The sequence below is a fragment of the Oncorhynchus keta genome, chromosome 21, assembly GCF_023373465.1.
Source record: "Oncorhynchus keta strain PuntledgeMale-10-30-2019 chromosome 21, Oket_V2, whole genome shotgun sequence".
In the NCBI taxonomy this organism is placed as follows: Eukaryota; Metazoa; Chordata; class Actinopteri; order Salmoniformes; family Salmonidae; genus Oncorhynchus; species Oncorhynchus keta.
This window is the reverse complement of record NC_068441.1, coordinates 31,637,559-31,653,308: the sequence shown is the minus strand read 5'-3', so window position 1 is coordinate 31,653,308 and position 15,750 is coordinate 31,637,559. Positions and strand designations below refer to the sequence as shown.

At 42.4% G+C, this 15,750-nt stretch overlaps 1 protein-coding gene across 9 annotated transcripts in view; it reads right to left on the bottom strand.

Annotated features, from left to right (window-relative positions):
- LOC118399894 (CUGBP Elav-like family member 4) overlaps nt 1-15,750 on the bottom strand; it is a 120,256-nt gene that overhangs the window by 29,543 nt on the left and 74,963 nt on the right. For all 9 annotated transcript variants that reach the window (XM_052473693.1, XM_052473699.1, XM_052473694.1 and 6 more), the window contains exon 3: nt 2,308-2,356. In XM_052473693.1, the coding sequence (XP_052329653.1) occupies nt 2,308-2,356 (49 nt within the window). The remainder of the gene's footprint in view (nt 1-2,307; nt 2,357-15,750) is intronic.

Here is a 15,750-nt window from a genome sequence, read left to right as displayed (position 1 = left end):
TTCCCAAGCTTTAAACATCCCAAGGAGCACTGTGCAAGCGATAATATTGAAATGGAAGGAGTATCAGACCACTGCAAATCTACCAAGACCTGGCCGTCCCTCTAAACTTTCAGCTCATACAAGGAGAAGACTGATCAGAGATGCAGCCAAGAGGCCCATGATCACTCTGGATGAACTGCAGAGATCTACAGCTGAGGTGGGAGACTCTGTCCATAGGACAACAATCAGTCGTATATTGCACAAATCTGGCCTTTATGGAAGAGTGGCAAGAAGAAAGCCATTTCTTAAAGATATCCATAAAAAGTGTTGTTTAAAGTTTGCCACAAGCCACCTGGGAGACACACCAAACATGTGGAAGAAGGTGCTCTGGTCAGATGAAACCAAAATTGAACTTTTTGGCAACAATGCAAAACGTTATGTTTGGCGTAAAAGCAACACAGCTCATCACCCTGAACACACCACCCCCACTGTCAAACATGGTGGTGGCAGCATCATGGTTTGGGCCTGCTTTTATTCAGCAGGGACAGTGAAGCTGTTTAAAATTGATGGGAAGATGGATGGAGCCAAATACAGGACCATTCTGGAAGAAAACCTGATGGAGTCTGCAAAAGACCTAAGACTGGGACGGACATTTGTCTTCCAACAAGACAATGATCCAAAACATAAAGCAAAATCTACAATGGAATGGTTCAAAAATAAACATATCCAGGTTAGAATGGCCAAGTCAAAGTCCAGACCTGAATCCAATCGAGAATCTGTGGAAAGAACTGAAAACTGCTGTTCACAATTGCTCTCCATCCAACCTCACTGAGCTCGAGCTGTTATGCAAGGAGGAATGGGAAAAAAATTCAGTCTCTTGATGTGCAAAACTGATAGAGACATACCCCAAGCGACTTACAGCTGTAATCGCAGCAAAAGGTGGCGCTACAAAGTATTAACTTAAGGGGGCTGAATAATTTTGCACGCCCAATTTTTCAGTTTTTGATTTGTTAAAAAAGTTTGAAATATCCAATAAACAGAAATATTCAGCTGGAAATTAAATTAATAGGAACCAATGTATGATGAGAGTTTCACTTAGGGCCAGTTTCCCTGACACAGATGAACCCAACTCCTGGATTAAAAACAACTCTCAATGGAGAATCTCCATTTAAAGAATGTATTAGTCCAGGACTCGACTTAATCTGTGCTCAGGAAACCGATCACTAATGTAACACCACCATTTAAATAAGGGCTTCATTCACTACATTGGCCTAAACTGAGAGGCCTATGTTCCCAGGTCTGAATCAGTTCCTGGTTAGTGGGGAAGAATGAAAACTAGCAGTGGGAGCAAGGACTGGATTTGAGAATGAGGCACTAAGAGAAACAGGGGGGTGTGTAGAGGTAGAGGCAAGGGAGGTGGAGAGGGAGAGGAAGAGCGAGGGGGAGAGGTGGGAAACAGGAGGGATGGAGAGAGGTAAAGGAAGAGAAGTAAGAATCCTTCTCCAGCTCATCCACTGATTGTTTCTCTCTCGTCTCCCCAGCTCCATCAATCACAGTTAGAGGACCAGAATAAACAGAGAGGAAGTCATGCAATCCCTCAGTAACTCTCTCTCTTTCTCCCTCGCTCTCCTCATTTGCTCTACCTCTTTATCTCTTTCTAAAAATGGTTCCCTCACACTCTCTATTTTTCTCTCTTCTTCTCCCACTCTCCTCCGCCATTCTCTATTTTTCTCTCTCTCACATACAACAATGTTTATTCATGTTATGTTGCAGGCAGAAATATGTTACAGTGTGAAACAAAAACAAAAATTCTCGCTGCCCTGGAAGACTGTTATGTTGAACTGGTTAATCAGTGGCCCATGTGTGTGTGTACCGTATGTGTTTGTGTGTGAGTCCTTTGAAGAAAATGAAAGTTACTGAGATAATGATTGACTTTTAAAAGGCCATAGTTGACTGACCCCTTCACTCTCTCTAGCTGATGCTATTCAAAACTCTCAAACTTGTGTATGATTAATTCACAACTAAATATGTTATGCATTGAAAAAAAAAGAATAAGACAAACATCTAAAGAGGAGAGGAGCTATAGGAGGAGGACAGGCTCATTGTAATGTCTGAAACGGAATAGAGTCAAGCATGTGGTTTACATATGTTTAATGTGTTTGATACTGTTCCTTTTATTGCATTCCAGCCATTACAATGAGTCCATCCTCCTATAGCTCCTCCCACCAGCCTCCTCTGATTTGCGTGTGTGCTTGTCTAGGCCAGAGGGGTAATGGTGCCACTGATGTGGGACGGTCGGCAGCTATGTTTAAAGAAGTGGAGCACTACCTCCTCGACTCTCGCTGTCCGCAGGCTTCACCTGGATAGGCCTGTTCATCTGGAGAGGGAGAGAGAGAGAGATTGAGAATAGAGAGGGTAGGAGGGAAAGAGAAAGAAAGAAAGTAAGGAAGAGAAGACAGAGAAGAGAGAGGTAGATGTTAGGATTGCTTACCTAACGAAGATAAAGCTGCACACCATTTCCTAAATGTCATTGACAGCGTTGGCAAATAAGTAACAGTACTTAAATATGTTTTGAGATGTAATTGTGTAGGTTGGGATAGAAGGACAACCTTTGAGATTTGATAGTACAGGTTCAGTAATTTAGAGAGAGGGATGAAGGATGGAAAGAGAAAGGATGTGTGCAAGCTCTGTTCAAATACATTGCAGTTCACCCGGGCCTCATTACAGAGACCTGTACATTTGAATAATTCTGACTCGGTCTAACTTTCTACCTGTCTGCTCGTCTCTCTGTCCATCTAATCTAGACACCCAGTTCTCATATAAGGCCTTGTCACCCTTTTCCATTCCTCTTTCCATTCCCCCTACACTCCTCCTTTACATTCCTCATTTCATTCCTAGTTTACACCCATTATTTTATTCCTTCTTTACACTCCTCCTTTGCACTTCTAATTTCATTCCTCCTTTACACTCTTACTTTTCACCCCTCATTTCCATTCTCCTTTACAGTCATCCTTCCATTCCTCCACTGCCTGTCTGTCAATTCTGGCTGCTTTCCCACTGCTCTCCGGCTCAGTAATACATGCAAGCCACAAAATGCTCGCTGCCAATCAATTTTTAATAATGCCAATCGCCACACTGCCAGGGGGGAAGGGGAGAGAGAGGGGGAGGGAAGGGGGGAGTAACAGAGAGAGGGGAGAGAGGGAGTGAGAGGGAAGCAGAGAAGGGGGGGTGAGAGCAAGAAGGAGAGGGAGACTGGGGAGAGCTTGAACGATGTGCCACATAGGGGAAAGAAGTGTGTGTGTGTGTGTGTGTGTGTGTGTGTGTGTGTGTGTGTGTGTGTGTGTGTGTGTGTGTGTGTTATCAGGTAGTGTATGAAAGGATGTATGCTTCATGGTTCTGCAATTCTTCCACTTTGTTGCATTTACAATGTACAGACTAACCAAAACACTGCTGAGTGCTACACCTTAATGAATGAAATCAGTGGTTAGTGGACTAGGCAGCACTCTGGATGAGTTGGAGCTCAATAAAGCCATGTTTTGCTCTAAAGTAAACGACCAGTAAACTACTAGAGGCTGACAATATTAGGGGAACACTTTGGTATATTACTGTCTTTTTACCATCTCTTCCTCAGTGTAAAAGGTCCAGGTCTGCTAAATCTCCCAATGCACTATAACACTCCTTCTTTTAAGGCCCAGTCCCCCATTCTCCCTCCTCATTCATCACCAGTAAATGTTTTTAATGTGTTTTGATGTATTATTTATATCACTCTGGCTGCTGATATTGAGAGAGATAGAGAGTGAAAGAGAGAGGGAGGTGTGGAGAGAGGGCTATTGGGAAAGGGTGGTGGAGAGACTGAAAGACAGCGAGAGAGAGAGAGAGCAAAGAGAGAAAAGGGCTAGGAGTGACAGAGAACTAACAGAAGTCACAGCTAGATGGTAGCATTGAGCAACATTATGCATCACGCACAACAGCCTACAACTCTCTACCTCCTCATTATACACTTCCCTGAGACAGAAAATACTATCTCCACCTCAAATTCACACAAAGGAGCACCATTAAACGCACCCACAGTCACACGCATGTACAAACATACACTCAGGCACTCATACACATTTGCACATTCACCCACGGCGTCTTAGTGAGAAACAGACATCTTACTGTTTTCTTGTGAGATGAGAATTCTATGCTTCAGTCATCACACACACACACACACACACACACACACACACACACACACACACACACACACACACACCTTGCCCGGGAACATGCTCCTCCCCCTGCTACACACACAGAGCTCAGCTCATTGTTGCTCCAGTGCTGCAGCAGCTCTGTTAGTTTGGCCTTGCAGAACACATGAGATACAATCAGTCTGCTGGTGTTGCGCACGCACACACACACAGACACTTATCTCCCTCTTTCCCCTATGTGGCACATCGTTCCAGCTCTCCCCAGTCTCCCTCTCCTCTCACAGAAACACACACACGTTCAATGTAACATCGATAGGTTAAGGCGACATGATACTCGGATTTTGCTACAACCTAACCAAGAAATGAAAGTTTATAACATAGGCACACAGGTTGAAAGACAAATAGGAGTAATCAAGGTGACAGACACATTCAATACCGCCTTGTACACTCTTACCTGCATCTAGCTGATCTCGGGTGTAAACATTAGTCTAAAACAAAAGTTTCTATTGGATAAATTCAGAGTGGTCCCTCCTTGTTCCATTTGCTTCCGTTTAAGAAATGTTTTGCAACAGAATCGGTGGAATGAATACATCCGTGATCACCGCACACACACAGGCACATACTGCATCATTACTTTGCTTCTCGTATATTTGCGCTCTCCTCTCACTTTTTCCCTTTTGCCGTCTATGACCAGGTGCAAAAATCTATCTAAGCCAAACCAGTACACAACCTACATCCCTGTGACCATATTAAAAGTTAGTCAACAAACTAGAACTCAGACATTAGTACCCATAATGCAATCCATGTGTACAATCACACAGTACAGTGTACAGAAAGCAGTTTAGCAGTCTCACTGGAGGGCCCCGATGGCAATAAATTAATAAAACCGAAAGCTTACCTTGACTTGGAAAAGTTGCCGTGTTGGATAGCCTTAGTCAGCTAACATAAAAAGCATTCCTCTCTGATTTAGTCAGGCTGTTGAGTAGGCTAAATTAGCTGCATTAGCTTAAAGTAAGTGAAAGGTAAACTAAGAAAAAAAAGAAATACAGCTAGCTCTCTCAGCTGCTTGTCCTTAATGTTTTGAAGAAAATAATTTGTTCAAAATATTTCAACTATTGTCTTTCTCGCTCTTTGAGTCAACTACTCAGCATACTTTATGCACTACAGTGTAAGCTAGCTGTAGCTTGTGCTTTCAGTAATAGATTCATTCACTGACACTTTGATTGGATGGACAAGATGTTAGTTCACAATACAAGAGCTCTGATAGGTTGGAGGACATCCTCCGGAAGTCATCATAATAACTTTGTAAGTCTTTGGAAGGCGGTGAGAACCATGAGCCTCCTAGGTTTTGTATTGAAGTCAATGTTCCAGAGGAGGACTCTGGAACAAAATAGCTGTCCTCTGGCTACACCATGGTGCTAGCCTAGAGGGGGCTGTTGAAGCTACAGTAGACATTAAAATAAAATAAAATGTTATTGGTCACATACACACACATATTTGGCAGATGTTATTTCAGGTGTAACCAAATGCTTGTGTTCCTAGCTCCAACAGTGCAGTAGTATGTAACAATTCACATCAATACACAAATCTAAAAGTAAAAGAATGGAATTAAGAAATATATAAATATTAGGACGAGCAATGTCAGAGTGGCATTGACCACAATAAGGTAGAATAGAATAGTAAATACATATGAGTAAAGCAGTATGTAAACATTACTAAAGTGACTAGTGTTCCATTATTGAAGTGGCCAGTGATTCCATGTCTATGTACATAGGGCCGCAGTCTCTAAGGTGTAGGGTTGAGTAACCGGGGGGTAGCCTGTTAGTGATGGCTATTTAACAGTCAGATTGACTGTTGAACAGGCTGTGGCTCAGGTGGTTGATGTACTTGTTGATCTTTTTGGCCTTCCTGTGACATCGGGTGCTGTAGGTGTCCTACAGGGCAGGCAGTGTGCTCCCGGTGATGTGTTGGGCAGACCGCACCAACCTTTGGAGAGCCCTGCGGTTGCAGGCGGTGCAGTTGCTGTACCAGGCGGTGATACAGCCCGACAGGAAGCTCTCAATTGTGCATCTGTAAAAGTTTGTGAGGGTCTTAGGGGCCAAGCCAAATGTCTTCAGCCTCCTGAGGTTGAAGAGTTGCTGTTGCGCCGTCTTCACCACACTGTCTGTATGGTTGGATCATTTCAGATTGTCAGTGATGTTTACGCCGATGAACACGTTATCCACTGCGGTCCCGTCGATGTGGATAGGGGCGTGCTCCCTCTGCTGTTTCACGATCAGCATCTATGATCAGAATTCATTGCAAAACAGTGTTTTTTAATCAGGTATTTAGTATAGTTTTATCTAAAAATGTTAACTTTTTAAATATTTAACTTTTTATTTTTTTTAATTCACTGAGTAGGATGGTCCTCCCTTTCCTTTTCTGAGGAGCCTCCACTGACACACAGACAACTGTGTTTTAATCATAGCAATAAGATAAAAGTGAATCACATTGAGGAGAAAGTCTAGCACTGGAGGAGAGGTAATTTCCTAAACAAAATGAGAGAGCACTGCTTGAAATTCTTAGTGAGAATGAGACTTGCTTTACGTTCATATTCCTTCCTCAGATATTAGCAGTAGTCTTTTGTTACAGTCTTCAATTTAACTGGTGTTTACTTAGAAATTGCATAATGTTATGACATTACTATTACTAATAACTACCATTTGATGCTTTAACACAACATACCATTGTATTGGCCATCAAAACAAACGTGCATTTTTGCACTGTTTAATTCCAAACCTCACAGATACCACACACACTGTGGTGGCAATTTACCAATTGAATTGACTAAGAAATAAATAAAAACAGACAGAAAGTATCAATTGTTACTGTTGTTTTTTAACTACTATCTGTGCCAGGATTGTAAAGTAAAGTGTTAACAATTCTCCCCTCCTCTCACACCCCTCCTCACTATAGTAAGACAGGACAAGTCCTTTTCTTTCACATCTCATACATATGGGAGAGGAGAGAACAATTCTTCAAGACCTAGTTGTTTGGCCATGTATAGAGTAGCAAGTCAGTCACATGGGAGGAAGCAAAACAAATGCTAAATAAAAAACCATCAAGATGAATTATGAATTGGCACAATCTGTGCTTCTCTTGGCGACTCCTGCAGCCAGTCGGCTACTCTAACTGTGATATGGTCAGACGCTGCATCGCTGATAAGAAGCCGTGCTGTTCAGGGTACACACACACACACACACACACACACACACACACACACACACACACACACACACACACTTTATAATTAAGATTTTTAGCATTCGTTTTTCCACCTGATCAATTAAAAAAAAAGACCCATGGTCATTTTCTTCTTCTTAAAGGCCCAGTCCTGTCAAAACCTTATTTTCCTGTGTTTTATATATATTTCCACAGGTTGGAATAATACTGTGAAATTGTGCAAATGATGATAATGCCCTTTCAGTGAAAGAGCTGTTTGGAAAGACCACCTAAAATTCCAGGCTGTTATGGTGGGATGGAGTTTTGACCTGCCTGTTGACATCACCAGGTGGTAAATTTGTTAACAGACCAATAAGAAAGAGTTTCAAAACCTCTCTGCCAATAACAGCTAGTTTACAGTTTTCCCCAGACAGTCCTAGCTAAATTATTATCTTTGCTAAGAAGCTATTTAGTTTCTTTTTGACTATTTTAATTGAAAACAATCACAGTAAGTTACTTAATTGTTGTCAATAAATTATTTGGTATTGAGATAAAAACATCTGCATTGTATGTTTAAATTATTTAGAGTTCACAGCCTGGCGGCAGGGTAGCCTGGCGGCAGGGTAGCCTGGCGGCAGGGTAGCCTGGCGGCAGGGTAGCCTGGTGGTTGGCGAGTTGAACTAGTAACCGGAAGTTTGCAAGTTCAAACCCCCGAGCTGACAAGGTACAAATCTGCCGTTCTGCCCCTGAACAGGCAGTTAACCCACTGTTCCTAGGCCATCATTGAAAATAAGAATTTGTTCTTAACTGACTTGCCTAGTTAAATAAAGGTAAAATAAAAATATAAAAAAATCCTTCACAATTAATTTCCTTGACAGTCCTTCCCTCTTTCTAGAATACATTCATCTTAAAAGGACTCACATGAAATAATACTGGGTGTCAAGGCACAAGCAGTTTCAAATGCTAGGCAGAAAAAAAGACTTTGGGAAAATCTCAAGCAATCATGTCTTCTGTGTCTGATTTCTCTTTGTCTCCATCAGCTATGTGTTCAGCAGGCTACAGACTAGTCTTCACTCCTCTTCCCACATCCTTTCTTTCAACTGTTTCACACCAATCTATCGCTTGTCCTGTTTATGTCTTCTCTCTTTATTTTCAAGTTACAGTTTGTCGATAGTTAAAGCAACCAGATAGAGACCATTTACAGGGGACCATCCAAATAAATATACATACAAAATATACATTTTTAAAAATATACAGTACATTTGCCTTTAATTTTGTCTGTCTGACAAAAAAATGCACCAGAGTTTGTGACAACAGCAGTTCATTTAGCCTTCAAAGACATTTGAAATGCAACCAGTATCATATTACAGTTAGATAATAATAGAACGTACAGATGTGTTGTTTGTTGAGAATAACTCTGCAACATACATGGATTGCTCTTATGCAAGCTGTTGATATCTCATATGTAATACATGATCTGATGAAACACACGCACATGAACACACACACTGATCGCTATATAATTAGACATACAGTATGCAGGCAATCAACAGCCTCTGGTTTACATGGTGATTATAGGAGACACTATAAAAAGAGAGGGTCTATATAATTAGACATACAGTATGCAGGCAATCAACAGCCTCTGACGTTTACATGGTGATTATAGGAGACACTATAAAAATAGAGGGTCTATATAATTAGACATACAGTATGCAGGCAATCAACAGCCTCTGACGTTTACATGGTGATTATAGGAGACACTATAAAAATAGAGGGTCTATATAATTAGACATACAGTATGCAGGCAATCAACAGCCTCTGACGTTTACATGGTGATTATAGGAGACACTATAAAAAGAGAGGGTCTATATAATTAGACATACAGTATGCAGGCAATCAACAGCCTCTGACGTTTACATGGTGATTATAGGAGACACTATAAAAAGAGGGTCTATATAATTAGACATACAGTATGCAGGCAATCAACAGCCTCTGACGTTTACATGGTGATTATAGGAGACACTATAAAAAGAGAGGGTCTATATAATTAGACATACAGTATGCAGGCAATCAACAGCCTCTGACGTTTACATGGTGATTATAGGAGACACTATAAAAAGAGAGGGTCTATATAATTAGACATACAGTATGCAGGCAATCAACAGCCTCTGACGTTTACATGGTGATTATAGGAGACACTATAAAAAGAGAGGGTCTATATAATTAGACATACAGTATGCAGGCAATCAACAGCCTCTGACGTTTACATGGTGATTATAGGAGACACTATAAAAAGAGAGGGTCTATATAATTAGACATACAGTATGCAGGCAATCAACAGCCTCTGACGTTTACATGGTGATTATAGGAGACACTATAAAAAGAGAGGGTCTATATAATTAGACATACAGTATGCAGGCAATCAACAGCCTCTGATGTTTACATGGTGATTATAGGAGACACTATAAAAAGAGAGGGTCTATATAATTAGACATACAGTATGCAGGCAATCAACAGCCTCTGACGTTTACATGGTGATTATAGGAGACACTATAAAAAGAGAGGGTCTATATAATTAGACATACAGTATGCAGGCAATCAACAGCCTGACGTTTACATGGTGATTATAGGAGACACTATAAAAAGAGAGGGTCTATATAAGAAAGGCAGAAGGTGGTGGAGAGGGAGGAGGCGAGAAGGAGGAGAGGGAGAAGAAGAAGAGGGAGGAGGAGAAGAGGGAGGAGAAGAAGAGGGAGGAGAAGAAGAGGGAGGAGAAGAAGAGGGAGGAGAGGGAGGAGGCGAGAAGGAAGAGAGGGAGGAGGCGAGAAGAAGAAGGACAGGGAGGAGGCGAGGAGAAGAAGGAGAGGGAGGAGGAAAGGAAGGAAGGGAGGAGGAGGAGAGGGAGAGGGGGAGGAGGAGAGAGAGGAGGAGAGGTAGGATGAGGGGGAGGAGGCGAGGAGAAGGAGGAGGGGGAGGAGGCGAGGAGAAGGAGGAGAGGGAGGAGGAGAAGGAAGGAGAGGGAGGAGGAAAGGAAGGAAGGGAGGAGGAGAAGGAGGAGATGGAGAGGGAGGAGGAGAAGGAAGGAAGGGGAGATGGGGAAGGAAGGGAGGAGGAGAGAGAGAGGGAGGACAGGGAGATGAGGGGGTGAGGAGGAGAAAGAGAGGGAGAGGGAGGAGGAGAGGCATCGGGAGGATAAGGAGAGGGAGGAAGAGAAGGTGAGGAAGGAGAGGGAGAGAAGGCGAGAGAGGAGAAGAAGGAGAGGGAGGATGAGAGGGAGAGGTAGGAGGAGAGGGAGGAGGACAGGGAGGGGGAGAAGAAGGAGGGAGAAGGAGAGCAGACAGAGAATAAGACAGAAGGGAAATTGGTGGGAAAAAGGTTAAGGGCAAAAAGAGGTGTTTATGTGCACGTGTGCCTGTGTGTGAGAGAGAGAGAAAGAGAGGGAGAGGGTGTTGAGTATTTCCAGAGCATCTTTCTAAACCCACTGCAACAGAATGCATAGGCTTTGCGGCGTAGATTAGGTGACACGAGAAAGCCATAAATTCTCCCTTTCTTTCCCCAGAAGTGGACATAAATCAAGCTACAGCAGCAGCGTGCCATCACTGGATTTGCTTTTACTTATCTAATGAATAAGAAATGAAAAACAAGTTCAAAAGCTGTCAGATTTGGAACTTGGCAAAATCTCTCTTCCTCCCTCCCTCTCTTTTTCCTCTGTCTAGTGGTCACTGAGGTAGAGAGAGTGGGCTTTAGTTAATTTGGGTATTTCTGTATTGTGTTGTCATCCAAAGCATTCCCTGCACACACACACACACACAAACACTTCACATTTTCTAAGTCTCTCGCTCTCTCTCTCACACACACAAGCACATACACATCCTCTCTCTTTCTCTCCTGTCTCCTCTCTGTGGTAGTGTGAGGAGCAGTACAAGGGCATGGTGACTGACAGTCCAGTACCACACCCTCCATTCGCTCACTCTAACATCCAGAGACAGAGAGAGACAACTGTGTGTCGGGGTTGTAGTGTGTGGGCGGCAGGAAACCTAGAGGTTTAGAGCGTTGGGCCAGTAACCGAAAGGTCAGTGGTTCAAAGCCGAATAGGTGAAAAATCGGTTTATGTGCCCTTGAGCAAGGCACTTAACCCTAATTGTTCCTGTAAGTCACTCTGGATGAGTGAGTCTGCTAAATGATCAACATTTAAAGATATGTAATAGCAAAACAGGTATTTTAACAGGTTTTTGGAATCCTGGATGCCGAGTTATTCACCACAATCCCTGGGTAATGCCTGTTAACAGTTCCATTTGAATTATCAATACGCATCCACTGTCCCACAGGCAATTTATAAACTTAATCTACAAATAAGGTGCCATCCATGTCAAGAATGACAGAGTAACGCCTGCAAGAGTTATGTGATGTTCAACCTCCATCTCTCTCTTAACTCCCTGACCCTGGACCATCGGCACCTCGGGAGAGTGGGGGGATGCATAGTTCTATAATTTAGAATGACTTATCTTACTCTCCCTCTGCTCTTTGCTCTCTCTCGCTCTTTTTCTTTCTCCCTTTCCGTCTCCTTCTCTCTCCCCACCCCCCCTTCCTCCAGTCGTTTAGACAGAATGCTGAAGTGTTACTTTCAGAAAGGGAGGGCCGATCTGAGGCCTAGGATCGTAGGGACAATTTACGGCTGTAAGTAATCTCTATAGCAGGGAACTTCCTTCTCTCTGGCTGGAGTAAACACAATTATGCATGGATACACACATGAACACAGTCATGATTAAGTGCGTGCACACACGCAACAGTATGCAACAAAGAGATCAGATACACATGATAATACACTTCTCAAACTCCTCACTAAAACCAAGCATCCTGAGACATACACAAGCACCTGCACACAGACATCCCAGACACAGACTCATGACTACTCTCACCCTTCTCTCTCCCTGGCTGATTTAATACAGAACATGGAGGAGGAGGGGAGTGTCATTCTGACAAATCTGCCTGTAATGCTTTGACTAAGAAACAAGTGATTCTTTCAGTAAGCCATCACCATCCGCTTGAAAATTCAGAGGATAACTATAGGTGAGAAATGTCCCTCTCCCACACATCAAACACTCTCATTACCATAATACTTTTGCAATTGAATCACTGTAATTTAGTCTGTGTTGAAAGCAACTCACAGAGACTCTCTTTAAGAGTGTGGAACTTTGTTGTTCCCTTAGAAAAGGTCCTCCAGCCTTGTAAAGTGTCAAGGACAGACAAGTGCATCTGTCAATCACACTTCTTTATCTCTCATCTGCTCTTTTTCCACTTCCCACATTCCTGCCTTCATTCAATTCCACCGCTTCAGCTGTTCACCCCTCTAACAACAGGGCTCCTTAATGAGCAGCACACCACTGTCTTCTCAGTCCCACAGAAGAATGATTAGAATGATTTTAAAACTTCAATCATTCCAAATGCAATACCTGAGACAGAGAATGAGAAAGAAAGAGACAGAAGAGGACGCTGGCACCGCTGAAATTAAACCGGCGGCTCCTAATTTGCCCTTTGAACAAAGCTGAAATATGTCTGTCCACCCCGAGGTAGGATGTAACGTTAGCAGGCCCACCACCACTTCCCTCCCTGCATCTTAATTTACTAAATTGACTTGGATTTCGTTTGTGGACACCTTCGGAGGACATGGCGAGGCCAGCCAAAGAAAGGAAAGGAAAGGGAGAAAATGATCTTAGTGTGTGTCCAAAATAGCACCCTATACATTTACATTTACATTTAAGTCATTTAGCAGACGCTCTTATCCAGAGCGACTTACAAATTGGTGCATTCACCTTATGCCATCCAGTGGAACAGCCACTTTACAATAGTGCATCTAAATCTTTTAAGGGGGGGGGGGGTGAGAAGGATTACTTTATCCTATCCTAGGTATTCTATTCTACTAAAGGTGGTTATACTGTAAGACTTGAGAAAATATAACAAAATAATCACAATCTCCTCCTTGTTTGGTACCCCTTGTGAGAATGACTTACATTTGAAGTCAGAAGTTTACATACACTTAGGTTGGAGTCATTAAAACTTGTTTGTCAACCACTCCACACATTTCTTGTTAACAAACTATAGTTTTGGAGAGTCCGTTAGGACATCTACTTTGTGCATGACACAAGTCATTTGTCCAACAATTGTTCAGACAGATTATTTCACTTATAATTCACTGTATCACAATCCCAGTGGGTCAGAAGTTTACATACACTAAGTTGACTGTGCCTTAAAACAGCTTTAGAAGCTTCTGATACGCCAATTGACATCATTTTAATCAATTGGAGGTGTACCTGGGGATGCAATTCAAGGCCTACTTTCAAACTCAGTGCCTATTTGCTTGACATCATGAATGAATCAAAAGAAAAGAAAGAAGAAAGAGCTCAGGAAAAAAACAATTGTAGACCCCCACAAGTCTGGTTCATCCTTGGGAGCAATTTCCAAATGCCTGAAGGTACCACGTTCATCTGTACAAACAATAGTACGCAAGTATAAACACCATGAGACCACGCAGCCGTCATACCGCTCAGGAAGGAGACTCGTTCTGTCGCCTAGAGATGAACGTACTTTCCTCAATCCCAGAAGAACAGCAAAGGACCTTGTGAGGATGCTGGAGGAAACAGGTACAAATGTATCTATATCCACAGTAAAACGAGCCCTTTATCGACATAACCTGAAAGGCCCCTCAGCAAGGAAGAAGCCACTGCTCCAAAATCGCCATAAAAAGCCAGACTATGTTTTGCAACTGCACATTGGGACAAATATCGTACTTTTTGGAGAAATTCCCTCTGGTCTGATGAAACAAAAATAGAACTGTTTGGCCATAATGACCAGTGTAATGTTTGGAGGAAAAAGGGGGAGGCTTGCAAGCCGAAGAACACCCATCCCAACAGTGAAGCACGAGGGTAGCAGCATCATGTTGTGGGGGTGTGATTTGCTGCAGGAGGGACTGGGGCTCTTCAAAAAATAGATGGCATCATGAGGAATAAAAATTATGTGGATATATTGAAGCAACATCTCAAGACATTAGTCAGAAAGTTAAAGCTTGGTTGGAAATGGGTCTTCCAAATGGACAATGACCCCAAGCATAATTCCAAAGTTGTGGCAAAATGGCTTAAGGACAACAAAGTCAAGGTATTGCAGCGGCCATCACAAAGCACTCACCTCAATCCTATAGAAAATTTGTGGGCAGAACTGAAAAAGCATGTGCGAGCAAGGAGGCTTACAAACCTGACTCAGTTACACCAGCTCTGTCAGGAGGAATGGGCCAAATTTCACCCAACTTATTGTGGGAAGCTTGTGGAAGGCTACTTGAAACGTTTGAAGTTAAACAATTTAAAGGCAATGCTACCAAATACTAATTGAGTGTATGTAAACTTCTGACCCACTGGGATTTGTGTGCCCCCCCCGCATTGTGTGCCCCCTTCCAAACCCTCTTTTTACGCTGCTGCTACTCTGTTTATCATATATGCATAGTCACATTAACTATACATTCATGTACATACCACCTCAATTGGGCCGACCAACCATTGCTCCTGCACATTGGCTAACCGGTCTATCTGCATTGTGTCCCACCCACCACCCGCCAACCCCTCTTTTACGCTACTGCCACTCTCTGTTCATCATATATGCATTGTCACTTTAACCATATCTACATGTACATACTACCTCAATCAGCCTGACTAACCGGTGCCTGTATGTAGCCTCGCTACTTTTATAGCCTCGCTACTGTATATAGCCTGTCTTTTTACTGTTGTTTTATTTCTATACCTACCTATTATTCACCTAATACCTTTTTTGCACTATTGGTTAGAGCCTGTAAGAAAGCATTTCACTGTAAGGTTGTATTCAGCGCACGTGACAAATAGACTTTGATTTGATTTGAATGTGATGAAAGAAATAACATTTGAAATAAATCATTCTCTCAACTATTCTGACATTTCACATTCTTAAAAGAAAGTGGTGATCCTAACTGACCTAAAACAGGGAATTTTTACTATGATTAAATGTCAGGAATTGTGAAAAACCGAGTTTAAATGTATTTGGCTGAGGTGTATGTAAACTTCCGACTTCAACTGTACATAGCTGGTGCCCAGTGTGAGGATTACTTAGATTTGTGTGTATTAGGTAGTTGTTGTGGCATTTTTAGATTACATGTTAGATATTGCTGCCCGGTCAGAACTAGAAGCACAAGCATTTCGCTACACTTGCAATAACATCTGCTAACCATGTGTATGTAACCAATGCGATTTGAGTTGATTTGACTTACGTAGCTGATACCAAGTGTGAGGATTACTTACATAGCTGATACCCAGTGTGAGGATTACTTACATAGCTGATGCCCAGTGTGAGGATTACTTAT